Below are 15,697 nucleotides of genomic sequence, written 5' to 3' on the forward strand. Positions count from 1 at the left end.
AAGTTAAACGATTTTAATTTGTTAGTGACTTCTACAGGCCAAGAAGTGAACCTCTTAAGGAGCCTGTGGAGTTTCTAATTTGTGAGTTGGTGGGATTGTACTCGATAGAGAGGTAAGTAGCCCGATCTAACAATAGAGCATTCAGTTTACCTTTGTAATCCGTTTGGTTAAGCAATACTGTGGCATTCCCTTTATCTGTTTTGGTGATTATTATTTCCTTGTTTTTCTTTAATTCTTGCAGAGATTTAATTTCCTTATTGGGCATGTTGGTTTTTTCAGAACGCAAGCCACATCCAATCTAATATCGTTGGCGACGTGGTTTGGAAGGTGTCATATCCCATGTTCAATTTGTATCATAATGTATTCAGAAATATTCTTCTGGGTGCAATGCTGAAGTTGTGGTCACGTGAGACAGCGTCAAGTGCTTCAGGATTCAAATTAATTGATGAAGGGTTGACTACCGTGTAGGTAGGAACTTGTGGTTTGGAGTTTGAGTTCTTTTTTAAATTATCAATCAAATTTTTTGATGTGTCGTTCTCGTACTTTTTTAAATTCTTTATCCGCAGCAGTGCACGAGATGTCGTATAAACCCCACCCCCCCCCCCCCCCACCCCCCCCCCCCCCCACCCCCCCCCCCCCCCACCCCCCCCCCCCCCCACCCCCCCCCCCCCCCACCCCCCCCCCCCCCCACCCCCCCCCCCCCCCACCCCCCCCCCCCCCCACCCCCCCCCCCCCCCACCCCCCCCCCCCCCCACCCCCCCCCCCCCCCACCCCCCCCCCCCCCCACCCCCCCCCCCCCCCACCCCCCCCCCCCCCCACCCCCCCCCCCCCCCACCCCCCCCCCCCCCCACCCCCCCCCCCCCCCACCCCCCCCCCCCCCCACCCCCCCCCCCCCCCACCCCCCCCCCCCCCCACCCCCCCCCCCCCCCACCCCCCCCCCCCCCCACCCCCCCCCCCCCCCACCCCCCCCCCCCCCCACCCCCCCCCCCCCCCACCCCCCCCCCCCCCCACCCCCCCCCCCCCCCACCCCCCCCCCCCCCCACCCCCCCCCCCCCCCACCCCCCCCCCCCCCCACCCCCCCCCCCCCCCATCTTAATTCATTAGCGATATTAAATTTCATTATTAATAGCACTATATATTTATGTTATTACTAAATTTGCGATTCTAATAACCAGGCAATAATAAAATAGGCCACCTTGTTTTGGACTAGTCAAATTAATTAATTTTTTCAACTAATCTCGCTGTGTCATTTCATTACAGATATTTTGATTTTGGTGCTTTGTAATTTAAATCGCTATTTTTTTTTTTTTTTTTTTTTTTTTAAAGCAGATGCAAATTTGATAATGTTCCACTTACATTTGAAAAGTTACTTTTACATTATATTATTATGGTCTATTTTAGTTTTAGAGAGTAAAAAATATATATATATATAAAAGATAATTTTAATTTGATAATATGCTTTATTTTCAGAGATACCGTTAAGTCAAGTAATTCTGAAGAAGAAGAAGCTCTGAACATTCCCCATATCCATGGCAGTATCACAGATGATTTATATGCAGTGCCTGTTCGTAAGAACATTCAAAAGTGCCAGGAACAAAAGAGAGATGAACAGAGGCCAGATATTTCTATATGCAACAATGTTTCCAATACAGACTATATATCTAGACCTCCTATAGACAGACATATTCTCAAAGAACAGATATTACAAGATGAAATGTTACCAACTGGATGGGAAAGGCATGAGGGTGAATATATTACTTTTCTAGATTTAAAAAAAAAAATGCATAACAAAGGTCGGTGGTATTATTATTTGGATCTCAATTTTTATGATGTTTATTTATGTTGTATAAGTTATATATATATGTGTGTGTGTGTAATCAAGAAATAAAATGTGATATATGGGAAATAGAAAAACCTTGATACTTTAGAGAACTTGTGGGATAAAGAAAGCCATTCCATTAAATGTCAAACTGCTGTAACTTTTACGAAATACTAATGTTACTCTTCCTAAGAATATAGGTAGAAATAATAAATGAATAGGAAGGAAAGTTAATTTGTTGAATATACAGGTGATCATAAATAGATGATGTCTAGTTATTGCTTTGATTTTAAGTTTTGGAAAAAAGGCAAAATAATGGATAGTAGTCTAGTTAAACAGTGCCCATGAAAGCAAATGCATATACAACAGAATTTGCCATTTTCAAGAATTGTTAGCATGTTGTTCTTCTCATCATCAAATCATCATCAAATTCCTGCCATGTACCCTCAAGGGGTGTACAGGATATGATAGTACTATATGAAAAAAATTACATCATTACTAACTTCCTATCTACAATTTTCCTCCAAATTAGTCTGTTACTTGTCAAGACTCCAACCTTATCAGATTTTATATTTCCATCATCTAAGGCACTTTGTACCGTATCAATCCACCTATATCTTGGTCTTCCTCTGGGTCGTTATGTTGCCAACCTGGCAGAGAACACTTGTTTTGCTAATCTTTCTTCGCCCATTCTGTTCAAGTGACCATACCACCTGAGATTAGCTCTGCTAACGCATTCCTGGATGTTGACAATGTCAAGTTCTTTCCTAATATCCTCATTTTTAATATGATATTGCCATTGATGCCATCTGTTCACGCCTGCATACTTGCTTTATAATACCCATATACACCCCCCCCCCCTTCCTCGGATAATTATCTTTTAGCAGCTTTATAAATTTCATTTCCTTCCTTCTGACCATTTTTCCTTCAACTGTCCATCCCCATACTAGGACTACTACTCTAATATTGTCAGATTCTTCTAGTTCACTTGTAAGTGCATCAATACATCTAGATCTTTGTCTTCCCTTTATCTTTTTCTTGCCATCTTGGCCTTAAACACCTATTTTTGTTAACTTTTTCTTTCCTATTCTGTTTAAGTGACTATTCCACCCAAGATTAGCTCCTGAATGCTAATTCCTTTCTGGTATTTTCATTTTTAATATGATTCTGCCATTGATACCATTTGTTCTCCCCCCCAATTATTCTCATATCTGTGGTCTTCAGTCTTTAATCCAGTGCTTTATTTGATGCATAAGGTAAATTGGTTTGAACGCTTTGAACAAACAGTAAGAATTTATAAAAGTTTATTAAGTACTTCATACAGTTAAAAAGAACTTGATAGAAAACTTTGGTATCCAAAAAAAAAAAATATAGAATAAATATGTTTATGATAATAATCTTATACAAAACAAAATCTTTTTAAGCCACATATATATTTTACCCTTGACAGTGTTTTTTTTTTTTTTTTTTTTTTTCTCTTCATGAATTATTTAATTTTCTCTTAAAATTTCTATGTTAAGTGTGACTGGAGACTTTGTGGTTGCAGTCCATATTTGAAGGAATAATAATATGGTATAATAATACTTACTAACGAAAATGATGCAGTCCAAATATATAAAAAAAGTCAGTTGAAAAATAAGTTTAATAGGATATTAGAATGGAAAGAAAAGGAAGACACACAAAGTATATTCATAATGATAGAATAGTTTACACTCTGATACAGTGATTTTTTATTTTTTTCCCTTAAAATATGGTGATCTGCTTTGTGGGAAACCACTAGTTAACAACATTATCAAAACAGAAAGGAAGGTACTAAGAGAATATGCAGTAGTTGGTGGGATGTCATCATTTTTGAGGTGGATAAAGAGAATGTGTCCACTGTTATGGATACATCATATATAACAGTAGAGACAGAAAAATTAATCAAGTCTTGCTGGATAGAAATCCATACGTATCCATGAAAGATCTGTTGTTAATAGCTACATCAAAACTATTGATTTGATCAAAGAACCTTACAACCACCAAAAGGTGCCAAGACATGTTTATTTATTCAGACATAAATATATGGTACTTCTAAGGTGCATAAATCTGGAGTGCCATTTCATCTATGTGGTATGGGGAGATCCTCTAGTATACAGTTCTGTCTAGATATTAATCAAAATGAATAGTTTTCCCCTCCCATCCTTTGAATTAGTAAAAAGATTTTTATATCAAGAATTCTGAGGATTTTATTGAGAATCAAAGATATGATATTGGATTCCATGAGTTAATTCAATAATATCCCCAGAGATAAAACTATTACATAATAACTCCTTTTCTTCTTCTTTAATGGCTAAGTGATCAGAGAAAAGACTGAGTTATGGGTGCATCTGTCCTCCATTCACAAATTTATTAACTCAGACAGCAAGCTTTTGAGTGATCATATCCGATTCAGATAGAATGGACGGATGGATACGTTGGTGTTTAGGAAGAACTAATGAGCGCACACACAAATGAGAATATACTTTATTCTTGAACTGTAGACATCGTGGTTTAGATCTTTTCATCAGTCTCCTCAGAGCTCAGGTGACTATATCTGTGCACACAGATTTGATCTTATCAGTCAGAGAATAACTTCTCGTAAAATGGGAAAAAAATTTTTTTTTCTTCCCTTATACGTCAGTATTCTCTTCAGCAGTGCACTTATCCATTTTTCTGGCTTAATCATCCTTATCAATATGGTCCTCTAAATGTTAATTCACTCTACTATAATTAATTGTCTACCTAAGCCCCAAGTCTCTAGCGTCGACTCTGTAGTGGGCAGCATGGCTTTGTAAAGGGTAACTTATCTGTCTTAGTAACTTATTCACATTTTATAATAAAGTGACAGCAGAATTGGATAAAGGTTATGGCTACACTGTGATACTGCCCAACTTTGCCAAGGCATTTGACAGAATACCACAAGGAAAACTATTACAAAAACTGGAGAGGATGGGAATGGATATGGGGCTGATAGCATGATTGAGGAATGACTGATGGACAGATATCAAAGAGTAGAATATGGTGAGGTGGAGTCTAGGAGAATGATGGTGACTAGTGGAGTACCTCAGAGTTTGGTACTAAGGCCACTACTCTTTAATTTGTATATCAATGACATAGGGAAAGATTTAACAGGGGATATTCAGTTGTTTGCTGATGATGCAAAGCTGGGGAGAGAAATAGTTGATAAAGGTGATGTAGATATCCTGCAGGATGTTGTAATATGTTTCACGGTATAATAAGAACACAGAAGGTTAAGAAAATAACTATTTATTAACTTAAAGCTAATATTTCGCTGGTATTATATCCAGCATCTTTAGAGCACACAACACAAAGTTTGTTACAAATGTAAGACAACCACAATCCAGTGTAACATTTGTAACAAACTTTGTGTTGTGTGCTCTGAAGATGCTGGATATAATACCAGCGAAATATTAGCTTTAAGTTAATAAATAGTTATTTTCTTAACCTTCTGTGTTCTTATTATACCGTGAAACCTATTACAACATGTCTGATGAACACATAAGCCTATCCACGCGTATCCTGCAGGATGATTTAAATAAATTGGCATTGTGGGCAAATGATAATGATTGTCAATTTAATGTTGCAAAATGTAAGGTTATGCGCTTCAGGTGAAAAAAGGTTGCATATGGTATATCATATTGATGGTATTGGTTTGCAGGAAATTTATGATGCTAGACTTGGAGATAATGGTGGACAAAGAGTTAAAGTTCAGAGGGCATATTGCAAAAGTTGGTAAAATAGCTCAACGAATTACTTGGATGTTGAAAACACTAACAAGTAAAGATAAGGAAGTTATTATCCCTCTTTATAAAACTATGATTTGGCCATATTTTGATTACTGTGTACAGATTTGGTCACCTGGGTTTCTTGGGATCAGGAGGTGTTTGAGAAGGTTCAGAGACAAGTGACCAAGATGGTGACAGGTCTGTGAAATACTCCCTACAAGGATAGGTTGAAGGTTTGTGGCTACAAAGTTTATTTGATAGGTGGAAAAGGGAGGACATCATAGAAACTTTTAAGATATTAAAGGGGTTTTTATGAAATTGATGAAAGCAAAATTTTTCAATATATGACTAATAGTCAGAGAACTAGGGACCATCCATGGAAGTTGTATAAGAGTGGGGTTAGTAGGCATGTGTAGACTAGATTTTTTGCATGGAGAATGGTAAGTAAGTGAAATGGATTGCCAGAATTGGTTGTGAGTTCCCCAACGGTGGATGGATTCAAGGAGAGGTACGATAAGATTTGTGTGTATAATGGTTGATGTCTCCCACAATGAGTCTCCGCACTCCATGGAGACAAGATAATAATAATAATAAGCTATTTGCAAATTCCCATCAATATGGTAATCTTGCCTACATTGTCTTTTGTTCATCTTACATTTAGTCACCTCATGTTGGAGGCTTAATGGATTTTTTACAACACTCAAAAAGAATTAAAATAGAATTTAATACTTCCTATATTTCGTCCTAGTCACTAGGACATCTACGGGGATTACAAAAACAATTAATGTAACATGCACACACAAATCTTACAATACTAAGCCCAACCACGTGGGTGACACTAAAGTCCTATCTAGGTGGAGCGCCTAAGGGCGTTAGTAGGTGGCCTGGAATGTAAGGTGGGACCTCTGGTAATGAGTGTTTCCCAAATCTTCGGAAGCTTAATGCAACCATATTTATTAAGATTTGGTTGGTTTCTGAGAGCTGCTGCTTCTAAGAAAAGTCTCTCTTTCTTGAATTTGCTGTGGTGGAGCATGGTGGTTTTGTTCCATGATACTCTGTGGGTGGTGTCCAAAACATGGTCAGCCAAGCCTGAATGGCCATAGTTGTGTTTGAAGATGTAAGACTTGTGTTCCTCTAGACGGATGGATGCTGATCTGCCTGTCTGTCCAAAGTACGCCAGCTTACAGGAACAGGTTACTTTGTAAACTCCAGGCAGCGAGAGAGGAGGGAGCTGATCTTTCGTAGAACGGATAAGGGTAGCAAGTTTGCGGTAGGGCTTATATGCTGTGTGTAGGTTGTACTTTTTTAGTATCTTGGCTATTTTTTCAGATGTGCCACGGATGTAGGGTATGGTGATGGCATTTTTAAAATCTTGTTGACGAGAAGGACCGGGAATGGGGGAGGAACTGATTATTTTCTTGATACTGTGTTTGCTGTAGCCATTGGAGAGGAAAGTGTTGTGTATGTGGTTAAGCTCAGTAGTAAGGGCGATTCCACTGGAACAAAGATTGTGGGCTCTCTTGGTAAGGGTTTTGATGATGCCATATTGTTGTGAGGGGTGGTGGTAGTGGGAGAGTTTGTGAATGTATCTTCCTGTGTGTGGGGGTTTTCTGTATACAGTGAAGGCAAGTGTATCATTAGGCAGGCATGTGACTAAGGTGTCTAGGAAGGGTAAACAATTGTTCTTTTTCTTTTCCATAGTAAACTGGATTCTTGGATGTAGGCTATTGAGATGACTGAGGAAGGAGTCTAACGTGTCTGGGCCATGAGGCCAAATAGAGAACACATCATCTACATATCTTAGCCAGATAGAAGGTTTGAGTGGGGCTGAGTCTATGGCTTGAAAGTTTATTTTCCACTTGGTTAGAGTATAATAAATTTAGTTTAATCCTTTATCCAAGTCTATGGCTTGTTTTTCGAAATCTTCCATATAGAAATTGGCAGGGGGAGTGAGAGGGGAGGAACCCATGGCAGTTCCCTCTATCTGCTTGTAGATTTTGTTCTTCCAAGAGAAATACCCAGAGTTAATGGCAAAGGAAAAGAGATATAAGATGTCAGAGGGAAAAACGTTTTCTAAGAGAGATAAGGTGTCAGTTAAGGGAATATTGGTAAACAAAGAGGAGATAAAGCTTACCAATATATCTGCATTATTCAAGATTAAATTTTCTGTGAGGGCTTTAAAGTGGGTTGAGTTTTTTATATAGGAAGTAAATCCATTAAGCCTCCAACATGATGTCCTCACAGCACTTAAGCCTCTACACACGAATTCTAATCATTCATGGAGAAGATTTAGCACGCAAATCCAAGCAATACGGTAAGTCAAAACTACGACTATCTAGGCAACTAAATAGGCTGGCCTTTTTAAAAAGATGTCGGGATACAAGAGTGATACCGAACTGCGTTAAAATGAAGATCAATTTCCATTCCAAAAAGCCCTCTGTATATATAACCGTGCCAGCCTGGCATTACTGCGCGAGCAAATCGCCTCTACTCGTGCCACCCTCTCAGTGACGAACGCCGCCATTGGCTCCTTACATTCAGAGCTCTCCACCGTTCTTAACCCTGAACTTTGGTCGATGCTCTCTTGCATTTCGGAAACTTCCGCACAGAGAGAATTTCAAAAAATAAAAAATAAACACGTCAAGAAATATAGCAACCTGGTTAAAGACAAACCACAACCACAAATTCAACCGCTCCAGACAGTAGTAAACCTCTATTTCAAAAGGCTCAACGACGATGCCGTCAGTGCCCTTTGCCTCGGCCATAATTTTGCCGTTGCTCCGAAGAAAGTGTTGGTGCTCGATGTAATGGTTAACATCGAATGGGGGATCGGTCGCTTGCATAGTTTCAGGAGAGCCAAGCGTTGGGCATATGATAAGTTGCTTTTTGGAGGCGAAGAATGAGCGAGGATGTTGTCTACGTCAAGTCTGATGTTGTTGGCTATCTCCGATGGTAAGCGACCGATCCCCCGTTCGATGTTAACCATTACATCGAGCACTGGCACTTCCTTCGGAGCGACGGCAAAATTATGGCCGAGGCAAATGGCGCTGACGGCATCATAGTTGAGCCTTTTGAAAGAGAGGTTTACTACTGTCTGCAACAGTTGAATTTGTGGTTGTGGTTTGTCATTAACCAGGTTGCTATATTTCTTGACGTGTTTATTTTTTATTTTTTGAAATTCTCTCTGTGCGGAAGTTTCCGAAATGCCAGAGAGAATCGACCAAAGTTCAGGGTTAAGAACGGTGGAGAGCTCTGAATGTAAGGAGCCAATGGCAGCGTTCGTCACTGAGAGAGTGGCACGAGTAGAGGCAATTTGCTTGTGTAGTAATGCCAGGTTGGCACGGTTATATATACGGAGTGCTCTTTTGGAATGGAAATTGATCTTCATTTTAACGCAGTTCGGTATCACTCTTGTATCTCGACATCTTTTTAAAAAGGCCAGCCTATTTAGTTGCCTAGATAGTCGTAGTTTTGACTTACCGTATTGCTTGGATTTGCTTGCTAAATCTTCTCCATGAATGATTAGAATTCGTGTGTAGAGGCTTAAGATCATGATGTCCTCACAACATGATGTGAGGACATCATGTTGGAGCCTTAATGGATTTACTTCCTATATAAAACGTCCACTTCCTATAAAAAAAACTCGACCCACTTTAAAGCCCTCACAGAAAATTTAACCTTGAATAATGCAGACATATTGGTAGGCTTTGATATCTCCTCTTTGTTTACCAATATTCCCTTAACTGACAATTTATCTCTCTTAGAAAACGTTTTCCCTCTGACATCTTAGATCTCTTTTCCTTTGCCATTAACTCTGGGTATTTCTCTTGGAAGAACAAAATCTACAAGCAGATAGAGGGAACTGCCATGGGTTCCCCCCCCCCTTGCCAATTTCTATATGAAAGATTTCGAAAAACGAGCCATAGACTCAGCCCCACTCAAACCTTCTATCCGGCTAAGATATGTAGATGTGTTCTCTATTTGGCCTCATGGCCCAGACACGTTAGACTCCGTCCTCAGTCATCTCAATAGCCTACATCCAAGAATCCAGTTTCCTATGGAAAAGGAAAAGAACAATTGTTTGCCCTTCCTAGACACCTTAGTCACATGCCTGCCTAATGATACACCTGCCTTCACTGTATACAGAAAGCCCACACACACAGGCAGATACATTCACAAACTCTCCCACCACCACCACCACTCCCCCTCACAACAATATGGCATCATCAAAACCCTTACCAAGAGAGCCCACAATCTTTGTTCCAGTGGAATCGCCCTTACTACTGAGCTTAACCACATACACAACACTTTCCTCTCCAATGGCTACAGCAAACACAGTATCAAGAAAATAATCAGTTCCTCCCCCATTCCCGGTCCTTCTCGTCAACAAGATTTTAAAAATGCCATCACCATACCCTACATCCGTGGCACATCTGAAAAAATAGCCAAGATACTAAAAAAGTACAACCTACACACAGCATATAAGCCCTACCGCAAACTTGCTACCCTTATCCGTTCTACGAAAGATCAGCTCCCTCCTCTCTCGCTGCCTGGAGTTTACAAAGTACCCGATCCTGTAAGCTGGCGTACTTTGGACAGACAGGCAGATCAGCTTCCATCTGCCTGGAGGAACACAAGTCTTACATCTGTAAACACAGCTATGGCCATTCAGGCTTGGCTGACCATGTTTTGGACACCACCCACAGAGTATCATGGAACAAAACCACCACTCCACCACAGCAAATTCAAGAAAGAGAGACTTTTCTTAGAAGCAGCAGCAGCTCTCAGAAACCAACCAAATCTTAATAAATACGGTTGCATTAAGCTTCCAAATATTTGGGAAACACTCATCACCAGAGGTCCCACCTTACATTCCAGGCCACTTACTACCGCCCTTTGAGGACGCTCCACCTAGATAGGACTTTAGTGTCACCCACGCGGTTGGGCTTAGTATTGTGAGATTTGTGTGTGCATGTTACATTAATTGTTTTTGTAATCCCCGTAGATGTCCTAGTGACTAGGACGAAATATAGGAAGTATTAAATTCTATTTTAATTCTTTTTGAGTGTTGTAAAAAATCCATTAGGCCTCCTATGATGTCCATGACATGATGTCCTCACAGCACTTAAGCCTCTACACACGAATACATTTAGTCACATTAATATATGCTCATAGAACTAGTCCGTTGAAGTCAACCTACAAGGATTTAATATTAGATATGCCTCTTATTACTCACTCCAAATCAGCTTCAGCAATCAACTGAATATCACATGTCATTTCATCCTAAATATCATTAATATAGTAGTTAAATAACAGTGGCTCAAATACAATGTCATTGTTATTTAATTACCTACTATACAACTCTATGGTAAACCACTGGTTACCTCCCTTCTCATAAACTCAGCACTTCCATACATTGCTTTCTGACTCCTGTCAGTCAGCCACTCCTCCATGTCACATAATATAATAAATTTAGTTTAATCCTTTATCCAAGTGTGAGCAAACAAAGTTTGCACCTGAAAGTATCTTCAGGACTGGGTTAAGGTGGTACAACACCAGGGCAACTCGTTGCAAAGGTGGAGCAAGGTACCAACACTCCTATCTCAGTATCTCCTGTAATGCAAAATACATCTCCTTGCGGATATGTCTAATGTTATGCAAATAAACTTTTGCATTTAAACACAAAATAAACTTTCAACCTCCATGTCACAAGTTTATTTTGCATATCCATTCCTTTGAATTTGTATAAAATCTCACATCTGGACTCCTGTCTTTGCTTTTGCAAGAAAGAAAAAGTATTGTGGTACATTCATTCACCTTATCTATTTCTGCTGTCATTCTATTACAGAACGTAAGTAGATTTCTGAAACAGACCTTACTGAACAAACATGGTCGAATCCTGCTGCTATCCACTCTTGGATGCATTTCCTAATCTCTCTGATACCTTAATAACCGTACAAGAAATACCAACTGGTCTATAATTTGCTGTATCAGTTCTAGCCTCCACCCTTGTATATTGGAATTATCTTGCTCTCTTGCTTAGGAATAAGACATAAGACTCAAGTTGAACAACCAAAACATTGCTAACTCTTTTACACATTCCTTCAGTACCTTTGCCAGTATCCCATCCAGTCCAGCTGATGTATTTGAATCAGGCTCTTGTAACAGCTTTAATACCTCTAGCTCATCCACTGTTCCTCTTTACATACAGAGAGCTAATGGTTCTGCCCAAAATATACACCTTACTAAAACAACAACTAGCTATTTCTTGCTTTCTCCATTCACTAAGGATATTATTATTTGAGACTTCCAGAGAGTCAAGGACTCATTGAGGGAGGCTATAACTCATCCAAACCAGCTGTCGTGCCTTCCCTTAATTTTATTCACACTATGTGCACTCACTACCCCTAAAGGCAAACTATATCCCTCACTCACTCACTGCTCTGGGAGAAAAACCTAGTTCTTACCCCTTTCTTGACTGCAAATAAATTTAACTTCCATGGATGCCCTCATGTTCTCTTCCTACCTTTCATATAATGAAAAATTTCATCAAATGATATCCTATAACACTCATTCAAAAGTTTATAGACCTCTATCATATCACCTCTCTTTCTCCTGTTAACCAGAGTCTGCAATCCACATACTCGCAATCTGTCCTCATAATCTAAATCCCATAATCCAGATATAATCTTTGTAACTCTTCTTTGCATCCTTTCCACATCTTTATCCCCTTAGAACCCAGGAGACCAAATCTGCACACAATAATCCAGGTGTGGTCTTATCAAAGCCTTATAAAGAGCCAAAATTACTTCCTTATCCTTACATGTGAAGGTTCACTTCAACATCCTCTGAGTTGTATTTGCAACTTTTGCTATGTGACCTTTGAACTTCAAATTCCTATCCACCAAGATCAGTTCTCTCCTCAGTTTCTTGTAGTATAACCCTGCTAATATAATACCGCTGGAACTCTAATCATGCCAAAGTGCATAACTTTACACTTACTAACATTAAACTGATAGCCATTTTCATTTGCCAAAATTTCCAGCCTATTCAAATCATTTTGTAAGTGCTGAATATCAGTAGCATCTCTGATTACCCTGCCTATCTTCACATCATTGGCAAACAGTTGCACATCTGATGTTAGACCCTGCCTGATATCATTAATGTACAGATTGAACAATAATGGCCCAAGGACCAAACCCCAAGGTACACCACTGGTCACCTTAAATCTGGCAGATTCACACTCGCTGTATGCCACTTTTTCATATCTATCTGTGAACCATCCCCTGATCCAAGTCAAGAGTTTATATTCCAATCCCATATTCTCCAGATTATGCAACCGCCTTTCGTGTGGTATCCTATCAAATACCTTAGAAAAATCCAACATTATTATAGTGTATCCATTCCCTTTATCCAACTCGGCTGTAACATTGTTATAAAATATAAGCAAATTGCTAAAGCATGACCTTCCTTTAGTAAACCCATGCTGCTCCTTGCAGAGTATAATTTGTTTGTCTACCCATTTCTGTATGTGAGCGCTATTCTTCCATAATCATTCTTTCTTTTATTTGCTGTGTAGCAAGTCATATATTGCTTTCTTTAAACATCTTTAAACATCCCATGTAATACTGATTACTCCATCATGCAGTTCTAACATAAAATAATAAACATAAAAAGCAGGCGGCCTTTTATGTTTATTATAATCATAATTTATTATATTATTATATATTATTAATATATTATATTTATTATAATTCTACATATGTCCCACTTAGTGAAAGCTCTCATGTGCATTATCACACCCTAATCAAGACTTCATGATCACTTTCTTGAATTGGAGGTATTACAGTCATCTCATTTATAGACAGATACTGAGTTGCTTACTAGATTCAATGTTCTTTTACTTTGAGGCCTTCCATCACATGCTACTTAATGTAGTTATCATTTCCCATATAAGAAATATATTTTTAAAAAAATTTTTCTTTTCAAAAATATTTTTTAAAAAATTAAAGAAATATTTTATATATTATTTAATATTTCGATTATAATTAACCTTGTGAAAATTTTTATTCCTTATAAAGTTATTAATATTCTTTCTTACTACAGGCTCTGTAGATGGAATATTAATTGTAACAGAACTGGGATAGGATGGTTAGGGAGAAAGAGCACCATATTTAAGAATATTTAGGGATAATAGTTATATCCAACTAATATTTATAGTTAACTGTTTGCATATTCCTATTATTCCTATTAACTATTCTAACTATTAATAGTTAGAGTAGTAATTAGGGAGAATAAAATATTTAAGAATAGTTAAGGAGAAAGGGCACGATATTTAAGAATATTTATTCATCTAACCGTTCACTCTTTTCTGTTCTGCACATTTATACATCCATCCAGGTGTAATATATTTTCTTATCTAAACTAATTCTTATAGAGACGTGTTTCAGTTATTGAATACACGTGTATTTTGAAAATGACTCCAGTTTTCCTGAATACAAAAGATGTGTTGTATGCTGCCATCGTTTACAGATATAGGTTCACTTTTGAGTAATTATATTAAAGAAAATATTAATAAAATTACGTAAATCCTGTCATCATTGTGTAAATCAGCATAGGCTAAATTGCCATCTGCGAGTACAATACTAGTCTTTACCTTTTCCTCCAATGCTAGTATTTTATAACACTAAGAAATTTAAAATTTTATATTAGTCTTCTTCTTTACTGGGGCGGGGGGGGGGGGATATATATATATATATATATTTTTTTTTTTAATATATATATATATATATATATATGCATGCTCCAAAGTGAAATAAGTAATTAATTACTTCTTGTGAAACGTTCAAAAATAAACAGTAATCAGAAATATCATGTCGTTAACAACCGACTAGATAGCGTAACCTCTCTCCAAATGGATTCGAAACTCGCAATGGGCAAGGATGTTTGTAATTGTTTTTAGATAAGTGATGAATTTCATTGTCTGATGTGAGACCACAGCACTGCCTATTGGAGGCCTGAAGTGACTTGAGTGGCTTCCATGTTTGGTCATCGAATTTGAGCAGGATTTCTGAACCAGGTTAAAATGAATAAAAATTACAACGAAACTGAAATTAGGAAAGTCACCAATCAATAAATATACAGGTAACTCTCGTATAACGCAGATGTTAGGTTCCACAAAAATGTCACGTTATATAAATCACGTTATGCGAGACTCAGATCACATAGAAAAAGTAAGGTTAGGTTCCAAAATAGTTTTTTTTTTTTTTTTTTTAAGATTATATAAACAATGACATATCCAACAGAAATATATTTTTATTTAATTCAGGTAATTCGTGTAAGTTAAGAAAACATATAAACTATGAAACAAATACATAGTATAAAATTATAAAAAATTATAAATTGTACGTACACTTCATTGCACATAATACATAAATGTTTTAGGCAATATAAAATAAAGTGTACATGTATATTTTAATTGTCATCATTCTCTTCAAAAGTCACATTTCGTAGATGTTCTTTATTTACAAGTGGCCGGATGTCATCACTTGAAATCTCTTGAATATCATTTGTATAATTCTCATTGCATACTTTGGCTGGTTTAGTTATCAAGAAGTCAATAATAAGATCATCCTTACCGCTGCGCTGCAATTTTCTTTTATTAAGTTCATAATACGGAGCTAAACAAATATCCAATTATCTCGTGAATTTTCTGGAGCTCTCTAATCAGGGATCATTATCCATAGAATAACTATCTTGCCAGGTCCATTCCTTCTGCTAATTTCTTTAAACTGAATTCTTTAACGGCATCACAATCAGTATCTTTGGCAGAACTTTCCCTGCCATTTGGTTCGAGATCATCTACTAATTGTACCAGTTCCTCCTCATTTAAATCTGTTTCCCCATCAATTAATTCACTATTTAAATTGGAGCACTTATGAAGAAGTTCACAAAGGTCGAGTCTCATGTGCTGATCGAAACGGAATGTATCTTCAGTCTTATTCAATTGTTACCTTGGCAGTTTACAGTGGGTGGGTTTATCCTTGTCAACAAATGTGTGTATTGCAAAAGCATTCTAAGTGGCCATTACTATAAAAATAATTTTTTCGCA

At 38.1% G+C, this 15,697-nt stretch overlaps 1 protein-coding gene across 1 annotated transcript in view; it reads left to right on the top strand.

The window, feature by feature from the left end:
• The window catches only part of LOC150104147 (protein Fe65 homolog), a 554,216-nt gene that overhangs the window by 235,094 nt on the left and 303,425 nt on the right, over positions 1 to 15,697 (top strand). The window contains exon 6 of the mRNA XM_090396406.1: positions 1,471 to 1,745. Coding sequence (XP_090252532.1) covers positions 1,471 to 1,745 — 275 coding nt within the window. The remainder of the gene's footprint in view (positions 1 to 1,470; positions 1,746 to 15,697) is intronic.

This window comes from Typopeltis vanoorti, chromosome 8 (assembly GCF_054136105.1).
Source record: "Typopeltis vanoorti isolate ZY-2024b chromosome 8, IOZ_Tvanoo_1.0, whole genome shotgun sequence".
NCBI lineage: Eukaryota > Metazoa > Arthropoda > Arachnida > Uropygi > Thelyphonidae > Typopeltis > Typopeltis vanoorti.